General features: G+C 40.2%; 2 protein-coding genes across 2 annotated transcripts in view; both read left to right on the top strand.

Moving 5' to 3' along the window:
- The first annotated feature begins 329 nt into the window (after nt 1–329).
- On the top strand, nt 330–5,397 carry SMCO1 (single-pass membrane protein with coiled-coil domains 1). The gene is made up of 3 exons (XM_060639634.3): nt 330–484; nt 3,852–4,001; nt 4,438–5,397. The coding sequence occupies exons 1-3, from the start codon at nt 435–437 to the stop codon at nt 4,880–4,882; spliced, it is 645 nt and encodes a 214-aa protein (XP_060495617.1). The 5' UTR covers nt 330–434; the 3' UTR covers nt 4,883–5,397.
- A 4,020-nt stretch (nt 5,398–9,417) lies between these two features.
- Nucleotides 9,418–23,552, top strand: part of RNF168 (ring finger protein 168) — a 40,995-nt gene continuing 26,860 nt past the window's right edge. The window contains exons 1-2 of the mRNA XM_078453097.2: nt 9,418–9,691; nt 10,023–10,359. Coding sequence (XP_078309223.1) covers nt 10,059–10,359 — 301 coding nt within the window. The 5' untranslated portion in view covers nt 9,418–9,691; nt 10,023–10,058. The remainder of the gene's footprint in view (nt 9,692–10,022; nt 10,360–23,552) is intronic.

Raw genomic sequence — 23,552 nt, 5'->3', positions numbered from 1 at the left:
GTCTGGGGCTCCCTTTAAACCTCATTTAGATTATAACTAAATAATTAAGCTGTTAAAATTTGAGAGTAATATTTCCATAAAATTTAATCCTAGTATATGTACATATTTGTATACCGATATATACATTTATCAGAATATACATAGAGCCACAATTACATCTGATGGTTGTGCTATGTTGATGTACTACAGCTCACTTTACAAAGACAAACATTATAGTGGGTTCTAGGACACCTGTGTTCACAAGATCAGTTCTCTGAAACTATATTTGGATGTACAAGCTATTAAAAGCTTCTTGTACTGAGTGACCTTTGAGGCAGAATTTAGATCAAATAGTCACACAAGCTGCTGCTTGTTGCTGAGTGGAAGACAGCAGAAAACCCTCCATTAGGTTTTTATTTTCCTTGTTTTGTTTCCTTTCATTTTGCCTTAAGAAGATGAACAATGAAACCACAACCCTGATATCCTTGAAGGAGGCAATGAAAAGGTTGCTAAGGGCTACAGGGCGGGAACAAACATAGGTCTGCTTTTCTGGGAAGATGGGTAAGAGAAGAATAAGGAATAAAAATAGGCAAAGAAGTATAGACATGCTAATTAAAATTCTGTCTCTGTTTAAAGTGGTTTAAGTCTTCCAGGTTAAAATATATATATTTGCTATATATATTTAACATATATATTTAAACACATACATTTAACATATATATTAAATATATATTTAACTTCCATATATATGTGTAAACAATAAAGAAAAATACACTCCCAGGTGAATTCCATTCAATTAATGTATGTGCTATATTCTAGGTATACAAAATAAGTAAAATGTGGTTTCTATCCTCAAGGATCTCAAAGCCTATAGAGAGAATTATTCAAAAATACTTAGAATTTAATGTGATTGACCTTGTAATGGTGATGTTCATAAAGGGCTATGAGGACAGAAGAGAGGATCAATTTATTTGCCTTTGACACCAGAAAAAGGAACCCTTCACAGAGGGACATTTATTATTTTTTTTAATTTTTTTTTTAACGTTTATTTATTTTTGAGACAGGGAGAGACAGAGCATAAACAGGGGAGGGTCAGAGAGAGGGAGACACAGAATCCGAAACAGGCTCCAGGCTTCGAGCTGTCAGCACAGAGCCCGATGCAGGACTAGAATTCACAGACCGCAAGATCATGACCTGAGCTGAAGTTAGCCGCTTCACCGACTGAGCCACCCAGGCGCCCCTCATAGAGGGACATTTAAACTGATCTTAAAGTGTGAGTAAAAGGCTATGAGAAAAAAAAATATGGGAAGGAATTCTAGGCTGAGGAAACAGTACATGGAACACATAATGGAACATGGAGGCCGCAGAAGCCTGGAATCACATACTGTGTTCCGTCAGCTTCTAGATGTCTCGTGTAATTACCGACTAGGGTATGAGAGGATTGGCAGAAGATGGGAGCAAAGGGTTAAGGGCTTTATGTTTCCTCCTGAGAATAGCCAATTTGGCTATAACTGTGTCTTTGGACAAGTCAGGGCAGCACAAAGCATACATAATCAGTTGAGTCACATGATCAGAATTGTATTTTAGAATCACATTTCTGGAAGGATGGATTCAAGGTGGCAGAAATCGAAAGCAGGGATCCAGTTAGGCTACTGTAATCCTAAGTCAAAGTGAAAGACAGTTATTAACTGGTTTAGTGGTGATGGAGAGGAGGGTATAGTTTAGAGGCATTAGTGGAGAGGAAGAAAAAAAAGGTAAGAATTATTCTGAAATTTCTAGTTTAAGCACTTGAATAGATGGTGATGTCACTAACTGAGCTGGGGAATTATAGTAAAAAACAGACTTGGATTTGCAGACATGTTGTTCAGCATTTATTTCAAATGGTGTGGGAATGCCTTTTTGTGAGAGGCTTCCAAAAAGCTATTAACAACTGTGAACTTTTATACTGACTGACAAGCTAGAGTTCAAGCTAGAGAGGACCTATAAGCAATATAGTCTCAAAGGTGTCAAAGTTGCTACAGACAGTACACCAGATGACATTGTTTTCATATGTAGACAGAGATTGCTGGCATATTAGGTCACGCAGGCTTACACTCCTACGAAACACATTTCGTAGTGGGCCTTATCTATATATAAGTAAAATATCCAAAGCAGTGAGAAAATTCTAACCATAGTAATTTCCGAAGATGAGGGAGAGGGATAGTGAGTAGGTTCAGTTTAGAACGGTTGGGTTTGGAGACGCACAAAACATAAAGATACAGCTCTAGAGGGGCGCCTGGGTGGCTTGGTCGGTTAAGCGTCCGACTTCGGCTCAGGTCATGATCTCACGGCCCATGGGTTCGAGCCCTGCGTCGGGCTCTGTGCTGACCGCTCAGAGCCTGCAGCCTGTTTCAGATTCTGTGTCTCCCTCTCTCTCTGCCCCTCCCCTGTTCATGCTCTGTCTCTCTCTGTCTCAAAAATAAATAAACGTTGAAAAAAAAAAAGATACAGCTCTAGAGCTTAGGAGGTGGTACCTGAAGCTGAATTAGCCTTGAGATAAACTGAGCGCTAAGAAGAGAACATGATCAAGGACGGAACCTGGGCAACCACAAAGTATTCAGGTCACTGAGGACATAGAAGTGGTACCTGAATTCGTGTATCACTTCTTTCATGAAAATGTGGGTGCCTTCAGGCAAGTGAGTTGTGTGGTTCCAGTTCTGTGTGATTCAGTTTGACATAATTCTGGTGCCACAGTGCCCTCTGATGATTAAGGTTGTTCAGAGCTACTCAAATGCCCTTGTTGGGTTACACGGCTCAGTGTCTCATTCACATTATTGATGTCGATAATATGAGACATATTTTCTTCTGTGTAAGGCCTTTCTTTGCTAGGTATTGGGGGACAGGCATAAAGATGTCCAAGAAATAGTCTCTGATTCCCCCTCTCCAACAGTTTACAATTTTGTTCATGAAATCCTAACTCTAAAAATAAAGCAGGAGGTGAGGAGTGACAGGTAATAGAGGCAGTCCCTGTGAAAATGAAGTAGGCAGGGCGATCTCCAGGCAGAAAGGCTAGGGGATATAAGTGAGGTAGGATACAATTTGGGTAGTCAGAATAGAGAAAGGCACCTTTTTAAATAGTGGTCCCAGCACTGAGTAGCTATGACATTAGATCTCAATCTTTGTGAGACTCGATTTATCTGTAAAATAATAAAAATGACTGCTTCGCTTCTTATGGTTGTTGTGAGAATCAAAGTAATGCTTGTGTTTAAAATACTTTTGGGGGCAGGCACCTGGGTGGCTCAGTTGGTTAAATGTCTGACTCTTGATTTTGGCTCAGGTCATGATCTCATGGTTCGGAGTTCAAGCCCTGTGTCGGGCTCTGAGCTGGCAACATGGAGCCTGCTTAGGATTTTCTCCCTCTCCTTTCTCTCTGCCCCATCCCCACTCTCTCGCGAACACGTGCTCTCTCTCAAAATAAATAAACTTAAAAAAATTAAAAATAAATTAAAAATTAAAACTTTTTTTTTAAAGTAGGCTCCATACCCAATGTGCAGCTTGAACTCACAGCCCTGAAACTGAGAGTCGCATGCTCCACTGACTCAGGCAGCCAGGCACCCCTAAAATACTTTATTTAAAGTATAAAGTTCAATACAAAAACATGATATGTTAGATAATCCAAGTAATTCGACAATTCAGAAGTTTGGCAATATAAGGAAGAACTGGGATGATGGCTAGAGAGAATTAGCAAATGGAAACATCTGTTCGTAAGCTTAAATGTAGATAGCTACCCAAATTAATAGTGGTTATAAACAATGTAATAGAGCCCTATCTTAAGGCAAAACCTTAGTACTGTCTCTCGACCTAAAGTGCCCCTTGATTCTTTTATCCTGTAGAGTAGACCACAAACTCCAAGTTTTAGAAGCACAGTTTAAAGAACTGGACTTCACCAAGGATAGCCTGACACAGAAATTTGAACATCATAGCAAGGCTTTGGCAAACCAGGCAGCCCATGATGAACTGTGGACAGCAGTGCTGGCACTCAAGTGAGTATCCAATGAGAAATCAGTGGAATTTCGTGGCTTTGTGAGAGCTTGCAAGGGACATTCTAAACTTGAATTTAATATGGTTCTAACATGGCTTGTGAAGAAATCGTATTATCTTAGGTTAATTGATTCAAAAGAGATTAATTTGAGCACCTGTTGATATGCCAGCACTGCCATATACATCTCATCACAGAGTCTCTTGCTTGCCAATGTCTTACTAATACAGAGATGGCTGACATAACTCCCCTGCCATTGAGAAATGTGTAGTATGAGTGGCCTGAGAACTAAGCTATCCAGTATAGTGCAGGCCCTATTTCTAAAGTATTTTCTAAAATACAGCAGCTGGTTCTTCTAGTGGGTTTGTATTCTAATAGAATTCATTTTATGTTTGTACGTAGAGTTCCACCGCTCACAAAGCTCTCCACATTTTTTGTAGATTCACTTCAATGGAACTGAGTATTTTATATAGCTACGTCATGGAAGTACTCATCTGCTTGCACACTCGTGTGCTTGAGAAGCTGCCAGACCTGGTGAGAGGTCTTCCCACCTTAGCCTCTGTCCTAAGACGAAAAGTCAAGAACCAGCGTATTAGAGGTGTTTGGGAGTCTGTCCTGGAGGAAAGTGGGCTGGAAGAAGGAGATATCACAGCACTTTGTACCTTCTTTATTGCATATGGTAACAAGGCAGAATACTATGTTGCTAATGTGAGGCAGATGTATATCAAGGATGTCACTTTCCTGATCACTAACATGGTAAAGAACCAGGCTTTGCAGGGTGGTTTGCTCAGGGCTGTGCAGGTCATTGAGAAGGGAAAAGCAGTGAAGGCCCCTGAAAATGAAAAGTCCCCCCTAAAAGAGTTGATACCATTAGCCAGAAACTAACTTTACTCTATGACCAAGGGATTCTACTTCTAGTAGTTTATCTCACAAAAATGGGGGGGGGGGGTAGGAAACGTATGTACAATTTATTATACACCTATTTTTATAGCAAAAGTGAGGGGAGCCTTAAACAAAATATGATAAATTGATACAATGGATACTTTCTGTGTAAGAGAATGAAGAAGCTCTTTGTGTAACTGTACAATGATACAGAGCTATCACCAAGATGTGTTGTTTTAAAATATTTCCTATATATTGTTAAGTGGAGGAAAAAAAGGGCAAAAACGAATATCTACACACACACATATACAAGCTAATATACCCATAAACTTCATAAGCTTCTTCTGGAGAGATAGAAAGTGGTAACTTTGGCTGTCTCAGGGAAAAAACAAAGAAAGAGGCTAGGGGTCAAAGGTAGGAGGAATTCTTTTCACTGTTAAAGAATGTACTGTTTTGTACATTTTGAATTTTGAACCATATGAATGCACAGTATATTAAAAGACAAACCAATACAAACACCTAATATATATTATATGTTGTACATTTTCTCTCTGGTACAGAACCACAGTTATTTTACACTAGAAAGGGAACTCTAATACATTGACTATATATTAAAATATTTATTGAACATCAAATGCCATGTGCTAGATGCTGTGAATTAACAGAAACATTTAAAAATGTGGAGTCTGTCTTCCAGGTAAAGGTTGAGTGCTTATGCTTTATTTGGAAGGTACAAATTCAAACTTTTTTTTTCTAGTGTTTAATTTTTTTTTACACTTATTTATTTATTTAAAAAAATTTTTTTAATGTTTTATTTATTTTTGAGACAGGGAGAGACAGAGCATGAACAGGGGAGGGTCAGAGAGAGGGAGATACAGAATCTGAAACAGGCTCCAGGCTCTGAGCTGTCAGCACAGAGCCTGACGTGGGGCTCGAACCCACGGACTGGGAGATCATGACCTGAGCCAGAGTAGGACACTCAACCGACGGAGCCACCCAGGCACCCCTACACTTATTTATTTTTGAGAGACAGAGATAGAGCACAAGTTGGGGAAGGGCAGAGAGAGAATAAGACAGAGTCTGAAGCAGACTCCAGGCTCTGAGCTGTCAGCACACAGACCGACGTAGGGCTTGAACTCACAAACCGTGAGATCATGACCTGAGCCGAAGTCGAATGCTTAACCAACCGAGCCACCTAGGCGCCCCATATTTATTTTATTTTTGAGAGACAGGGACAGCATGCTGGCAGGGGCAGAGAGAGAAGACACAGAATCTGAAGCAGGCTCCAGGCTCTGAGCTGTCAGCACAGAGCCTGACACGGGGCTCGAACCCATGAACTGTGAGATTATGACCTAAGCTGAAGTCAGACGCCTAACGGACTGAGCCACCCAGGCACCCTGGGAGATACAAATTAGGCAGAGGATTCGAAATAATACAAAATAATGTTACCTTGCTGACCCCTCCTTGAAAATGGGCCATGAGACATAGAAGCTTCCTTGGTAGATAAATGCACTCAGTGTTGGGGTGCCTGGCTGGCTTAGTTGGTAGAGCATGAGACTCTTGATCTCAAGGTTGTAAGTTTGAGCCCCACGTTGGGTGTAGAGATTACTTAAAGTCTTTTAAAAAATGCCCTCAGTCTTGTCCTTCTCCAGACACATTGTTTGGAGAAACCATGCCTTGGAAGAAAGATGGAAAGGGAATTTCTCTGTCATGCTCACTTAGTCTATTGTTTTCAGTTGGTCAAAGTTTGTTCCATGGGGAATGACCTCCTCCCCCCCCCCCCCCCCCACCCTGCTGCCCATACTTCCAGGATGCACCATCTAAGCCCTCCCAGCAGGCATTTGGAAGCCGGTGCCTGCATTGTTCAGTGCAGTGTTTCACTGGAGTCCAGAAGTGATAGGAAGAGCCAGAGACTCTAGAAATGTAACTGCTCAGCTCCAGACAGAGCAAGGGACTGTGACTGTGGGCCCAGAAAGTAGACAAGAACAAGGAAATCTGAAGAAGCACATAAAATATATCCATTATACCTGACATAAGTACCTGAACATAGAAATCATAATGCAGGGGTGCCTGGGTGGCTCAGTCCAGTTGGTTGGGCATCTGACTTTTGATTTTGGCTCAGGTCATGATCCTGGAGTTGTGGGATCGATCATGGAGGATGCTTGAGATTTTCCCTCCCTCGCTCACTCTCTGCCCGCTCCCCTGCTCGCTCTCGCTCTAAAAATAACCAAAAAGGGGCACTTGGGTGGCTCAGTCAGTTAAGCGTCCAACTTCAGCTCAGGTCACCATCTCTCCATGGGTTCGAGCCCCGCGTCGGGCTCTGGGCTTATGGCTCAGAGCCTGGAGCCTGCTTCCCATTCTGTGTCTCCCTCTCTCTCTGCCCCTCCCCCATTCATGCTCTGTCTCTCTCTGTCTCAAAAATAAATAAATGTTTAAAAAAAATTAAAAAAATAAAAATAACCAAAAAAATCAAAGTGCAAGAGTTAAATAATAAGACTACAATAAAAACCACTATTACTAGGCAATATATGATTGGGTGAGTTTGGGAGGGTTATCACTATGTGATTGAGAAATACTATGGGTATTTCCTGGAGGAAGTACATTGAAGTGATCCTTCAAGTAGGCAAAGCAACAAAGTAACTCATTAGGATGAATTATGATTTCAAACAATGGCCTGAAAGCACAAGATTTGGATGACAGGGAATATAGATCATGGTTTAATGTTTAAGAGAATAATGGGAGATTCCACAGGACCTATCAGAGAGCCTGGAATTGCAGGCTAAGGTGTTGATACCATGGACAACTGGATGACAAACAAAAGTTTCTGAATTCTCATTAAAACAAAACAAAAGCTCCCAAGGCTCTCTACCAAGGACCTACAACCTCCTTGCTTTGGCTCCATCCAGAAACCATGTCGCCACCTGAATGACCTCAGCAAACCCAAAAGACTTAAAGACTATATTCATGCACAGTGATTTTTTTTTTCTCTTTCTCCACATCTATGTAACATTTCCTCAAAAAACTCAGACCTTGTTTTGGTTGGTTTTCAAAATTTTTCTTATTGTGGTAAAACACATAGAATTTACTATCTGAACCGTTTTTAAGTGTACAGTTCAGTGTATCATACACATTCATAATTTTGTGCGACCATCACCACCATCCATCTGAAAACAAACTCTGTACCCATTAAACAAGAACTCTCCCAGCCCTTGGCAACCATCATATTTTCTGTCTCTAGACTTGGTTCTTAGATAACAGGTATCAGTCTATTTAATCCCCTTCATTTTCCTAGCCAAAATTTACTTTTTGCATAGAATTCAATACAGTAGGATTCAATACAATAAGCACAAGAACTTAATACCAAAGTGGAAAAACTTATTTTAAAATGCATATTATTTTTTACCTCCTTTGTAATTTTGATTGTTCTAGATTGAAATTTAATAATACGGGAATATATCATAAATGATGCACATGACAGCTAAGCCCCAGGATCGAGGCCGCCCTGCAGTGTTTTCCAAGCCCTTATGAAACCGCTATAGAAATGTCAAAGTGGATAGAAGTGAAGATGGACACGCTAATGCAAGACTTGACTTTAAACGGAACACATTTTTCTCTTCCTCATTCTTGAAGACCCCCCCCCCCCCTCACTTGTTTTTCTGTAGAATCTTTTGTTCCAAGAAGTGGATATCGATGTGTTGACACTTAGTAAGGAGCCTTGGATGGCCAATGGCAGCACTAGTTATGAGACGACCTTGAACACCTGTGGAACGTGGCGGGCAGCACGGATCAGATTCCTTTAGCTACTGCTTAGATTCTGTATTTTCTTGTCGAACCCTCTCAGCCTCTTGCCCTGGGCAGGCTTGCAGTCCTGGAGGCATTAGCCTGCTGCCTCCTTTCCTAGGCAAAGTAATCATATACAAACATAATTCGGCCCCAGAGCACAGAAGTCGGTTTTGGACAATACTTAGAAGGGAAGGCAATCTTAAAACAACCTATCTCTGGGCCTCAGACTGAAGAAGGGGTGGGTTAGAGAAGGAAGTGTCAGTGCGTGTTAAATTGGAGCAAATCTGCGGATTCTCTGACCACAATCTTTCTAGGAGATCAACCTCCGAGATGCCTTCCTCAAAACTCTAGAAAGCGACCTAAGAGGCTTGGTACAAGGTAGAAACAGACAAGTAGTCTGAGAAAATTTTAAAAAGAAGAGGGAAGAATTTTTAAAATTACTGTTGGGTCTTTCATTTGTCTTGAGGTTTCCCTTTTTCTGCCAGAGACCAACCTCGCGACCCTCCCGGTTTCCGCAGCCTCCGGGCGCACATAGCTCAAGGGGATGGTAGGTCGTTGCTCCAGCTGGAGCGAAAGGGACTGCAACGCAAGGGGCGGACCCTCTGCGGGGCGGAAGGGAGCGGGACTGGGCGGGAGGCGCGCACAGGACCCGGAAGTCCCACCCAGCCGAACGTCAGATGTGTCTGCTCTAGGGCTGTTCTCTGGGTGGGAGGGACCGTTTGGGTGAGCAGTTGTGACGTCACCAGCCCTCGTCGGGTTGCTACAGCACGACTGCAAAGATTAGGCTTTTTGGCTGACCGAGGAAAGGGGAGTGTGGGTTCAGAGCGCTGGGAAACCGCTCCCGGTGCACGAAAGCTGGAACGTGGGGTCTCGCGTGTTACCCCCACAGCAACGGTAAAACGGAAGTCCTACTCCCGCGCAGCGCGGCGTCTGGGCGGAAACGGCGTTCCTCGGAGTTGAGGCCCCGTACCTTCGCGCCTGGGCGGTCTCGGGCTTGGCTGTGCTGAGCTAAGGGAGCATCCTCAGCTGGTAAGAGGGAGGAGGGCAATTGGGCGCACCTCCCGCCGCGCGGGAGAGCTGGAGCCCACAGTCAGCCCTCACAAAGGTGGGGTTAATGTCTAGGTCTCCCGACGAAAACGTTCCTTTCCTTACCCGACGTTTGTCTGAAACATGGACAAATACGCCGCCTTCCAGGGTAGTACTGTTTACCTGGATCACAGCGTGCCTTTTTATTTCGGGACGCTGTGTGGTGTTCCCAGTCTCTGAATTCTGATACGCAGCTGGGCATAATATTTAAACACAAAACTGTTAATTCTCTTTCTCCGTAGTTGGGACGGAAATGAGACTCTTTCTCTTTCAGGTACTGATGCTGAATATGCCTTGTTAGCATATTAAAATGGCTGTGACTCAAAACGCCATCCCTTCCTTGTCGGAATGTCAGTGCCGCATCTGTGTGGAAATCCTAATTGAGCCCATAACACTGCCTTGTAACCACACGCTCTGTAATCCCTGCTTCCAATCGACTGTCGAAAAGGCAAGTTTATGCTGTCCTTTCTGTCGCCGCCGGGTCTCTTCGTGGACCCGGTATCACACCCGAAGAAATTCTCTTGTCAACATGGAACTGTGGGAGATAATCCAAAAACACTATCCAAAGGAATGCAAGCTTAGAGTCTCTGGGCAGGAATCAGAGGAGATCGGTGAGTAAAACCCAGCGTGTTTGTTGTGTGAAACATCAAAATTCTTTAAGTGAATTACCACTAATCCATTTGAGAAAAGGATTAAAAAGAAACCGACTAATATTTGTCTAATTTTTTTCTCCCCGGTTTGGGTTTCATGGGCCCCAAAATGTTGATTGAAGTCGATAGCAAGATTGTGTTCATTGTAATAATGCCCAGGCTGCGTTCAATTGGTGTTAAAAATGAAAACAAAGAAACAAACAAACCCACAAGAATGGCCCACATAGAGCCTTCAGTCATGTGAAAGTTACATAAATATCCACAGATCAGCAGTAGTCAGTACAGCAACATGAGAAGTATAGAAGGTACTGGATTGCTGTAGTACTGATTCTTTTACTTTCATGTATTTTCTTTAGCCTGCTTGACTGTACAGCTCCATTTATTTAATTCCTCTCTTAAGCATGCAACCTAATAAAATAGCTTTCAGTGACCAGTTCCATCTAGATCAGTCATTTTTATTTAAAGCTCTCCACCCTGTAGACTCAGCAGCTGTGTGCCCCAAGCTGAACATTTGACTCTAGCACACTTAGGTGTGCTAAGCCATGCAGTTTCTTGTCTAGGCTTTGAATAAGGTGCCTGTGCTCTGGTGTACTTGCCTTGTTTGGGGGGAGTTAACCTTTATTGTGGTAAATATGTATAACAAATTTGCCATTTTAATGATGTTTTCAACAGTAGTTACACTTTATTAAAACAGCTTTATTGAGATATTCACATAGAATTGATACATTTACATTGTACAGTTCTGGGGCATCTGGCTGGCTCAGTGGGAAGAGGGTGCGACTCTCGAGGTCGTGAGTTCAAGCCCCTTGTTGGGTATAGAGATTGCGGCTGTGACTCTCAACTCTTGAGGTCATGAGTTCGAGCCCCTTGTTGGGTGTAGAGATTACAAAACAAAAAACAAAAAAACCCAGACAATAAACACTTAATAAAAGAAAGTGTACAGTGAAGTGGTTTTGGTATTTTATTATCAGTTTTTTCAAAGTTGTGGTAAAATATATATAGCATAAAATTTGCCATTTTAACCATTTTAAATTACAGGTCAATGGCGTAAATTGTCTTCACAGTGTATAACCATCACCACTATGTTTCCAGTTTTTCATCACCCAGATTCTTTTTTCTTCTAATTTATTTATTGTTTAATTTACATTCGAGTTAGCATCTAGTGCAACAATGATTTCAGGACTAGATTCCTTAATGCCCCTTACCCGTTTAGCCCATCCCCCCTCCCACAACCCCTCCAGTAACCCTCAGTTTGTTCTCCATATTTATGAGTCTCTTCTATTTTGTCCCCCTCCCTGTTTTTATATTATTTTTGTTTCCCTTCTCTTATGTTCATCTGTTTTGTATCTTAAATTCCTCATATGAGTGAAGTCATATGATATTTGTCTTTCTCTGACTGGCTAATTTCACTTAGCATAATACCCTCTAGTTCCATCCACATAGTTGCAAATGACAAGATTTCATTCTTTTTGATTGCTGAGTAATACACCACTGTGTATATATACCACATCTTCTTTATCCATTCATCCATCAATGGACGTTTGGGCTCTTTCTATACTTTGGCTGTTGTTGATAGTGCTGCTATAAACATTGTCATCACCCAGATTCTTTAACCATTAAGCAAAAACCCTACATTCTTCTCCTTCCCCACCCCTCCACCCCCAGTTTTTATTTACTCTGTCTCTATGAATTTGCTTGTTCTAGATATTTCATATAAATGCATTCATACAATATATGATCTGTTGTGTCTGGCTTCTTTCAGTTAAATGTTTCCAAGGTTATTCACAGTTGTGACATATATCAGTATTTCATTCCTTTTTAGATCTGGATAATTTTTCATTTTATGGATTATATTTTGTTTATCCCTTCATCCACTGATGGACATTTGAGTTGTTTTCACTTTTTGTCTATTTGAAGTAGTGCTGATATGAATATTCATGTATAAGTATTTGAATGTCTTTCTAGTTCTTTTGTGTACGTACCTAGGAGTGGAAGTGCTGGATCATATACTAATTCTAGGTTTAGCTTTTTGACGAACTGCTAAACTTTTCCCTGGTGCTGTGCCATTTTGCATTCCCACCTGCAATGTATAATGGTTCCAATTTCTCCACATCCTCACCAACACTTATTTTCTGGTTTTTTGGTTGTTTTTTTAAATAGCCATCCTAGTAGGTGTGAAGTGGTATCTTAGTATCTGTGTCTTTTTAATTGTGGTAAAGTATGCATAACAAAATTTACAATTCCCACTTTTTTTTTTTTTTTTAAGATTTATTTTTGAGGGAACACAAGCAGGGGAGGGGCCAAGAGAGGGGAACAGGATCTGAAGTGGGCTCTGCGCTGACAGGCTGACAGCAGTAAGCCTGATGTGGGGCTCAAACTCACCAACTGTGAGATCATGACCTGAGCCAAAGTCAGACACCCAACCAGCTGAGCCACCCAAGTGCTCCCGATTCCTGTTGTTCTTAAGTGTACACTTCAGTGCCGTTAAGTACGGTCACGCTGGTTTACAACCATCACCACCATCCATCTCCAGACCAGTTTCATCTTCCCAAACTGAAACTCCATACCCATTAAACAATAACTCCCCAGTTCCTTCTCCTTCCAGTCCTTTTAACCATAATTCTACTTTCTGTCTCTGAATTTGACCATTTTAGATATCATAGTAAGTATTTGTCCTTTTGTATCTGGTTTATTTCACTTAAATGTCTTCAAGGTTCATCCATGTTGTAGCATGTGTTAGAATTTCAGTCCTTTCTATGGCTAAATAATATTCCATTGAATGTATTTACCACATTTTGTTTATTCATCAGTGGACACTTGGGTTACTTCTACCTTTTGGCTGTTGTGAGTAATGCTGCTGTGAACATTGGATACAAATATTTTTTAAGTTCTTGCTTTCAACTCCTTTGAGTATGTACCCAGAAAGGAATTGCTGGGTCATATGCTAACTATATGGATTTTTTTGAGGAACTGCCATACTCTTTTCCATAGCAACTGCACTGTTTTACATTCCCACCAGCAGTATGCAAGGACTCTTTCGTTTTTCCACATTCTTTTTTTTTTTTTTTAATCCCTCCCCTCGTTTTTCCACCTTCTTGTCAACACTTCATTACTCTTAACTTTCTGTTTGTTTGTTGTTGTTTTTTTTTTTTAAGATAAAGCCATCCTAATGAGTATGAGATGCTATCTCATTGTGGTTTTGATTTTCATTTCCCTAATGACTGATGATGTTGAACATCTTTTCATGTGTTTATTGGCCATTTGTATATGTTCTGTGGAGAGATGTTTATTCTAGTCCTTTGTTTATTTTTAATTGGTTTATTTATTTTTTGTTGTTGAGTTGATGGTGTTCTTTATTTATTCTGGATGTTAACTCCTTATCAGGTATGATTTGCAAAAATTTCTCCCTTTACATAGGTTGCCATTTCACTCTGATTATGTAGTTTGATATAGTCCTATTTGTCTATTTTTGCTTTTGTTGTTTGTGGTTTGGTGTCATATCCAACAAATCATTGCTAAGTTTCAATATCATGGAGCTTTTTCCCTGTTTTCTTCTAGGAACTTTATAGTTTTAGGTCTTCAATTTGCTTTGAGTTAAGTTTTTTTATATGATACAGGGTAAGGGTTTAATTTCATTTTTTTTTACATGTGGATACCCAGCATTCCTAGTGCCATTTGTTGATAAGATGGCTGTTTTAAAGTTTTTAACTAGTAAGTCTGATGTCTGGACTTCCCCAAGAATGGTTTCTGTTAATTTATTTTGTTCCTATGAATCGTCCATACTCTTTCTTGTTTCCTTGTATGCCTTGCGTTTTTTGTTTGTTTATTTGTTTTAGAAAATTGGACATTTGAATATTACAGTATGGTGACCCTGAAAGTCAGATTCTTCCCTTTCCCCAGAGTTTACCTTTTTTTTTTTTTTTGATTGTTGAAAGCTGTAACAGTTCATTGGTTTGCTAATTTTCCCAAACTATTTTTGCAAGGACTATACCTCCTTGTGTGTGGTCACCTAAGTCTCTGTGCCTTAACTTGTGCTCAGTTAGTGTTTTGACAGATTTCCTTGAATTTCAGGAGCTAAACAACAACAACAAAAAGAAATGAAACAAAAAAGTGCCTTTTTGTCTTGGAACATGGGCTCAGTGCCAAGATGGTCCTTCAGCACTTAGCCAGGCTTACACTGAGCCTAGGGATCAGACCAAGATGAAGTTTGGACCTTCAACACTTAGCCAGGCTTACACTGAGCCTAGGGATCAGCCCAAGGTGAAAGTTTGGAGTCTTCTCACATGTCTTCCAAACATGTGTCTTGCCTTGGGTCTGCTGCACCCCCTCCAGAACCAGGGACCAGTGTCCCATTCTGGGAATGTGGGTTTCCTTCTTCAAGACTGCCACTGTACTGAGGAGGAGGTGGGGAGAGAGTAAAACTGCCACAAAACTTTCCTACTATTTTGAAGTTGCCTTTTTCTTGGTTCATCATTTTCTTGGCTGCTGTTAACCTTTGATTGTTTTCCAGAGTTCTGACAATATTGGCGCTGATAGTTTCTGCTTGTTTTTTAATGTTTTTGTGGAAGGATGAGAGCTTGGAACTGCCTGTTCTGCCATTTTGTTGGCAGCACTCCATCAGCCTTAAGTGCTTTACCACTAAAACTGACTTGATTTTCTTTTTTTTTTTTTCAACGTTTTTTATTTATTTTTGGGACAGAGACAGAGCATGAACGGGGGAGGGGCAGAGAGAGAGGGAGACACAGAATCGGAAACAGGCTCCAGGCTCCGAGCCATCAGCCCAGAGCCTGACGCGGGGCTCGAACTCACGGACCGCGAGATCGTGACCTGGCTGAAGTCGGACGCTTAACCGACTGCGCCACCCAGGCGCCCCTGACTTGATTTTCAAGAATGCCCTTATGCTTGAAATTCTCCACATTCTCTTCTATATAAAGTCATTTTCTTTGAGGGAGATCTTTGGAGCTCTCGGTTCTTACGGCCTGCCTCTTTCCCTGGGCAAAAATCTGAGTCACTGCTCTAGAGCAGGAAGCAGAGACGATGGCTTACTTCTCTCTTTGTGAATAGGCTAGTAGGCAGACATAGTAGCCTCCAGTCTTGGCTTGCCTGCCCTAGAACCTTTGCCCTATGAGTGAGTTGTGATGAGGGTGATGGGGCCCTAGTATTCTCTACCTGCCGTGCCTGGGGTCATGTTTCCCTTCTGTGAGTGGGAAGTGGATAGAGGAAGGTAGCCCACAGTCCCTCAGGTCCACTCACCTGGAATTCAGTCTCTGCAACAGTGAGTTGGAAAGGATAAATGCTGGCAGTTTGTTCCTCCTGGAGGGTTGCTGTGGCTCTTCACCAGGAGCTGGGGAGACTGGGAGCCCTGCCTTGGCACAGCCTCCCTCTTATATGGCTCAAGTGCCACAGATTCTCACTTTTCTTACTGAGATACAGTAAAAATTTTGGAAGTATTTCTTTGCTGTATGCTCGTAGGGCAATTTCAAGGCATTTTATATGACCAGAGATTTATACCTTTCTCCGATTGAAAAACAGGTCTGCAGATCTCCTCACTTTACCGTTCTGGAAGCTGATCCTTCTTTGTTTTTCATGTAAATTTTTTTGAAATGTAACGTATATACAAAAGTATATAAATCATAAATTTGCAGTTCAGTGAATTTTCAAAGTGAAAATGTATATGTAACCAGCATTCCGGTCAAGACCTAGAACTTTCCCAAAACTCCTAAGTCCTCCTTGTGGCCCCCTTGCAGTCTCTGTTCGCTCACCATTGCTGTAAATACTATTGTGATGTGTAACACCGTAGATTGCTTTTACCTATTTCTGAACCTTTTAAAAAATGGTATCTTGTGGGGTGCCTGGGTGGCTCAGTCAGTTAAGCATCCGACTTTGGCTCAGGTCATGATCTCGTGTTCGTGAGTTACAGCCCTGCATCGGGCTCTGTGCCAACAGCTCAGAGCCGGGAGCCTGCTTTGAATTCTGTGTCCCCCGCTCATGCTCTCTCTGTCTCTCAAAAATAAATAAATGTTAAAAAATTTTTTTTTACAAAAAGGAATCTTGTATCTTTAGCTCACCATTATATTGGTGATATTGGTCCATGTGATTGGGGTTTCTTTATTTTCTTTGCTGTATGGTACTATGTTGTGTAGATATTAAATGGTAAAAGCAATGAAAAATTTTATGTCCATTGACATTAGGCATTTTAGGCTGTTATGAATAGTGCTACCATGAATATTTTTATACTTACATATTTTTTTAATATTTATTTTTGGGAGAGTGCAAAAGAATGGAATTCGGGAGCCACAGAGTATGAGTGAAAATAAATCCTTTCCGTGCTAGATGAGAATCCATCCTTTGATTAAATTTCTAGTTTTGTTTCCCCTAAACCTGAGGATAAGAATGTTAATGTTTACTAGGCAACGTTGCTTACTGAGAAAAATTATCCCCAGTTGACAAATTGCTTCCCTGTTGGAGGGAATTATAAATACTGATTGGGATATTGTGCTTTGTGCTCTAGCACACACTAGCATAGTGACCATTGTAACTGAGCATGTTCCTTGTGGGGAGCCTGTGCCTGTATTGTTGCCATAAGAAATGTTTGCTGCTGTGGAGAAAGGATATCTGGCTTCCTTGCTCTCATGTTGTTAGATTGATGCCAAATGTGGTCCTGTGGTCATTTTTGGAGTCTAAATGTTTAGTAAAGCCTAAGACTACCCCTTGGTGGGTGTTACAGGTAGGGTAAGCCTTAGGAGATATTGCCAGTTTTCCAAAGTGGCTTTTACCAATTTATACTCCTGCCAGTAGTGTATGAGAGTTGTAGTTGCACCACATTCTTGCCAACATTTGGTCTTTCTTCCTTTTATTTTTTCTCAAAGAAATTTTGGTAGTATACTTACTATTTTCAGCATTTTATTATGAAAGATTTTAAACATATAGAAAAGTTGAAAGCATTTTATAGTGAACTTTCATGTACCCGTAACCAGATATGAGAATATTTTACTGTGTCACAGCTCTTTCATCTATTCATGTCAGTCTTTTTTATTTTTTTCATTTAGTTCACTTTCTCTTAAATATGTAAGCATACATATTTTGAAGATCAATGTTAGCTTATAACTTTTCTTTTAATATTAATTTACATATAATATGCAAGTCTTTTTTTTTTTTTAAAGTTCATTTATTTATTTTGAGAGAGAGAGAGCAGGGGAGAGGCAGAGAGAGAGAGAGAGAGAGGGAAAGAGAGAATCCCAAGCAGGATCTGCACTGTCAGCACAGAGCCTGATGTAGGGCTCAAACTCATGAACCGTGAGATCATGACCTGAGCTGAAACCAAGAGCGGGATCCTTAACCGACTGAGCCACCCAGGTGCCCTTGTAATGTGCAAATCTTAATCGTGCCTTCATTGAGTGTTCACATAGGTATAACCTTTTGTAACATGAACTCTTATAAAAATACAGAATATTACCATTACCCTTGAAAGTACTGTCATATCCTTTCCAGTTAATCTTTCCCCTACCCTCAAGTCAACCAGTGTTTTTATTTTTCCCCACCATAGATGAATTTTGCCTTTTCCAGAACTTCATATAAATGGAATTCTGTTAATGTACAAGAGTTGACATAACAAAGTACCACAAACTGGGTGGCTTAACAGAAATTTATTTTCCCACAGTTCTGGAGGCTAAAAGGCCCAAAATCAAGATGTCAACAGGAACGTGTTCTCTTGAAGGCTCTAGAGGGGAATCTGTTACATGCCTTTCTTTTAGTTTCTGGGTGTTGTTGACAGTCCATGGTATTCCTTGGCTTACTGCTGCACAACTCCAATCTCTGCCTCCATAGCCATATGGCATTCTCCTGCTGTGTCTGTCTTCACATTGCTGTCTCTTCTCTGTGTCCCTCTCCTTTATTAAGGGCCCACCCTACTCCAGTATGAACTCAATTATGTTTACAAGTATTTCCCAATAAGGTCCCATTCTGAGTACAGGGATTAGAATTTCAATGTATCTTTTTGGGGGATACAATTCAACCCACAGTAGTAATCATGCCATGTATATTCTTTAGTGTAAGATTCTTTTACTTAGTATAACAATGTTTGAGATTCATCTTTGTTGTGGGTACTAGTAATTTATTTCTTTTTATTTAAAAAAAAATTTTTTTTAATGTTTGCTTATTTTTGAGAGAGACAGAGACAGTGTGTGAGCGGGACTGGGGCAAAGAGAGAGGGAGACACAGAATCCAAAGCAGGCTCCAGGCTCTGAGCTGCCAGCACAGAGCCTGATGTGGGGCTCGAACTCACGAGCTATGAGATCACAACCTGAGCTAAAGTCAGACGTTTAACCAACTGAGCCACCCAGGCACCCCAATTTCTTTTTATTTTTAAATATCATTCTACCATTTGACTGTATTATACTTTGTTGGTGGTTCTCCAGTTTATGGTGTCCCAGCTATTTCCAGGTTTTGGCTCTTATGAATAAAGTTGCTGTTATTAAAAAAAAAATTAAAAAGAAAAAAAAAGGGGCGCCTGCTTGGCTCAGTCAGTTGAACGTCCGACATTGGCTCTTGCGGTTCATGAGTTGGAGCCCCATGTCAGGCTCTGTGCTGATAGCTTGGAGCCTAGAACCTGCTTTGGATTCTGTGTCTGCCTCTCTCTCCGCCCACCCCTGCTTGTGCTGTGTCTCTCTCTGTCTTCCAAAAATGAATAAATATTTTTTAAAATTTAAAAAAAAAAGTTGCTGTGAAGATTCTTATAATAGTTGTTTTTTTTTTTTTTTTTTTGTGGTCATATGTTTTCATTTTTTCTTGGGTAAATACAAGTAGAATTGCTTAGAGTAGGTATATGCTTAGTTATATAAAAAACTATCATTTTCCAGAATGGTTGTATTATTGTCTAATACCAGCAACAATGTTTGCAAATTCTGGTTTCTGCACATCTGTCTTAGTTTGGGTTGCTATAATGAAGTATATAGACGAGGTGGCTTAAACAGAAATCTATTTTTTTACAGTTCTGGAAGCTAGGAAGTCTAAGATCAAGTTACTGTCTGAGTTAGTTCTTTGTGGGAGCCCTCTTCCTGGTTATGGCTTTACCTGGTGGAAAGCTAGCTAAGCTTATTAGCCTCCTGTAAGGGCACTAATCCCAGTCAGGAGGGGTCTACCCTTCTGACCTAATTACTTCCCAAAGTTTCTACCTCCAAATACTATCCAGTTGGATTAAAGTTTCAACATAGAATTTAGGAGGTGATACGTTTAGTTCATTTACAACATGCTCATCAATATTTGGTGTTACCTATCTAACCGTACTGATAGATTTGTAGTCGTATCTCATTGTAGTTTTAATTAGCATTTTCCTGGTGACTAATGATGTTGAATCTTCATTGTTTATTGATGATTTATATATCTTCCATTATTAAGTGTCTGTCTGAATTTTTTGCCTCAGGTTTATCTTTGTATTATTAAGTTGTAAGAGTTCTTTATATATTTTGGATACCGGTACTTTGCAAGTTGTTTTGTGAATATTTTCTTACAGGCTGTGTCTTGCTTATTCATTTTCTTAATGGTGTCTTCTTGATGAGCTGAAAAAAATTTTTTAAAGATTTTATTTATCTAGTTTTTAAGGTAAACTCTACACCTAATGTGGGGCTCCACTCACAGCTTTGAGATCAAGAGTTGCATACTCCACTGAATCAACCAGCTAGGTGCCCTGTTGAGCTAAAATTTTTAATTTTCATGATGTCTAGTTAATAAACTTTTCCTTTTATGATTATTACTTTCTGTGTTCTGAAAAACTTTATCTTCTGTAGTAATATAAAAATATTTCTATGTTTTTTCTAAAAGCTTTATAGTTTTAGGGACACCTGGGTGGCTCAGTTGGTTAAGTGTCCAGCTTTGGCTCAGGTCGTGATCTCACAGTTCGTGGCTTCAAACCCCACATAGGACTCTGTGCTGACAGCTCAGAGCCTAGAGCCTACTTTGGATTCTGTATCTCCCTCTCTCTGCCCCTCCACCGCTCCTGCTCTGTTTCTCTCTGTCTCTCAAAAATAAATAAACGTTAATTAATTAATAAATAAATAAATAAATAAAAGCTTTATAGTTTTAGCTTTTCTGTTTATGTCTATGGACCATTCTAAATGTTGTGAATATTGTGTGCGATAGGGGTTGAGGTTAATTTTTTCCTGTGTGGATTTCACTTCCTCCTGTACCTTTGTTGAAAAGACTTTTCTTACAAGCCTGTTTGGTTGATTTGTTGATTTTAATGTTAAAATTACACTGTTGAGGGGCACCTGGGTGCTCAGTCAGTTAAGGGTCCAACTTCAGCACCAGGTCATGATCTCACGATTCGTGAGTTCAAGCCCTGGATTGGACTCTGCTGTCAGCGCAGAGCCTGCTTCGGATCCTGTGTCTCCCTCTCTCTCTGCCCCTCTCCCTCTCTATCTCTCTCCCTCTTGCTTTCTCTCTCTCAAAAATAAATAAACATTAAAAAAGTTTTAGAAAAGACTTTATAAGAAAAAGAATCTCACACTGTTGATTACTGTGGCTATATAGAAAGTCTTGAAGTCACGTAGTGATAATTCTCCAACTTTATAATTATTTTTCATGTTTGGATATTCTAGCCTCTGTTTTGTTTTGTTTTTTAAATTACAGTTCTCTCTGCTTACTGTAGTTAAGCATCTTTTGTAAATTGTATGTTTCTTTGCCCATTAATGTAGTGTGTTTTTCTTAATCTGTAAAAGTTCTTGTTATATTCTGGACATTAAATCTCTATTGATTTATGTATTTGCAAATAACTTCTCCCAGTTTGTGGTTTGTTTTTAATTTTGTGATGTTTGTCATCATACAGAAGCATTTAAAAAAATTAAACCAAGTAAATTTGAAGATCTAATTGACTTTATTAAATGATTCATGAATCAAGAAGCATCTCATCTAACCAACAGTGGAGAGCTCCACTGAGCTACAGGAAAGGAAAGGCAGAGAAGAGGCATTAAACAAACAAACAGAAAAACCAGGGGTGCCTGGGTGGCTCAGTCGGTTAAGCGTCTGAAATCTGCTTAGGTCATGATTTCACCGTCTATGAGTTCAAGCCCTGTATTGGGCTCTATGCTGACAGCTCAGAGCCTGGAGCCTGCTTCAGATTCTGTTCTCCCTCTCTCTCTCTCTGCCCCTCCCCTGCGTGTTCTCACGCATGTGCACTCTCTCTCTCAATAAAAAATAAACATTAAAAAAATTTTAAAGAACACCATAATTTATTAGCAAGGACTGCAGTGTTTAGGCAAAGTTGTCCTCCTAAGAAGGAAGGGCTCTCTCAGGATGCTGCTTACAGGAAATTACAGTTTGGGTAGTTAAAGGTTACGTTTGAGGGGGTTGAAGTTGAAGTTAGGTTAGATATTAAATCTTGATTTACTGATGTGGGGCCTTTAGTGGCCCCATTATGGCTCCTCTGTGTTTTTCTTTTTTCTTTTCTTTTTTCGTGTTTATTCTAAAGCCATTTTACTATTATTTATTTATTTATTATTTATTTATTATTTTATTTTAGAGGAGAGAGAGAGCACACAAGCAGGGAAGAGGGGCAAGAGGGAGAGAGAAAGAGAATCTCAAGCAGGCTCCACACTCAGCGCAGAGCCCCACATGGGTCTTGATCCCACCACCCTGGGATTATGACCTGAGCCAAAGTCGAGTTGCACACTCTACTGACTGAGCCATCCAGGTGCTCCCTGAAAAGCCATTTTAAATCTTTAAGTAAAAATCCAGTGTTGCCACACAAGATTAACAATGGGTGATTATCCAAGATGGTCTTTATTCTACAAAATGACCACAAAGAGCATGCGACTCTCTAAGTGGAAGGAAACAAGCCATCATTCCGTGGTTTTCTTTTTAACAGAAGTTTTGCTTCTTCTTGTTATTGGGTTTTTTTTTTTTTTGTGGTAAAATACAGATAACAGAAAATTTACCGTTTTAATTATTTTTAAGCGTACAGTTCAGCAGCATTGAGTACAGTCACATTGGTGTGCACCCATCACCACCATCCATCTCTAGAACTTTTTCATCTTCTCCAATTGAAACTGTACCCATTAAACAATAATTCCCCAATTCCCCCTTCCTCTAACCCCTGGCATCCACCATTCTACTTATGTCAGATTTGAGTACTCCAGGTATCTTGTGTAAGTAACATTATAGTGGGTGTTTGTCCTATTGTGTCTGACTTATTTCACTTAGCATAGTATCTTCATGGTTCATCCTTGTTATAGCATGTATCAGAATTGGCTTCCATCACTGTATGTATTTACCACATTTTATTTATCCATTTATCTGTTGATAAATGCTTGGATTACTTCCACTTTTGGCTGTTGTGAATAATGCTGCCGTGAACATTGGTGTACAGGTATCTGAGTTCCTGCTTTCAACTCTTTTGACTGTGTACGCAGAAAGGAATTCCTGGGTCCTATGGTAATTCTGTTTAATTCTTTTGAGCAACCACCATATTGTTTTCCATAGGGGCTGTACCATTTTACATTTCCACCAGCAGTGCACCAGGATTTCAGTTTCCCCATCTGCTTGTCAACACTTACTATTTTGTTTTATAATAGCCACCCTACTGGGTATGAAGTGGTATCTCTTTGTGGTTTTGATTTAAATTTCCCTAATGACTAGTGATATTGAGCATCTTTTAATGTGCTTGTTGGCCATTTGCATATTTTTTGGAAAAAAAAAAATCTGTTGAAGTCCTTTGCCCATGTTTTTAACTGAGCTTGTTTTGTGTTGTTCAGTTGTTGGAGTTCTTTGTATATTCTCGATATTAATGCCTTATCAGATCTATGATTTGCAAATATTTTTCTCCATTCTATGGGTTGTCTTTTAATTTTCATAATATTCTGGCTATTTTTATTCTTTATTAAGTGAACTCCTTTAATGATAAAAGGAAACAGTTTTCCTTTTCCAGTTGCCTACAATTGTTTAATGTTCACCACACCACCGCACATGTGCGCTTATGTGCGCGAGCACACACACACACACAATTTCTGAGAACTTTTGTCATCCACAGGCCAAATTTGGCCCACATCTCTTTTTGTAAATGAAGTGTTTTTAGAACAGAGGCACTGTACTCATCTATGTCAATGATTCCTTTTGCGCTTACAGTGGCAAGAGTTGAATTACTGCAACAAAGGCTGCATTGC

Source organism: Panthera onca, chromosome C2, assembly GCF_046562875.1.
Source record: "Panthera onca isolate mPanOnc1 chromosome C2, mPanOnc1 haplotype 2, whole genome shotgun sequence".
NCBI lineage: Eukaryota > Metazoa > Chordata > Mammalia > Carnivora > Felidae > Panthera > Panthera onca.
This window is presented reverse-complemented; position numbering and strand designations above follow the sequence as displayed.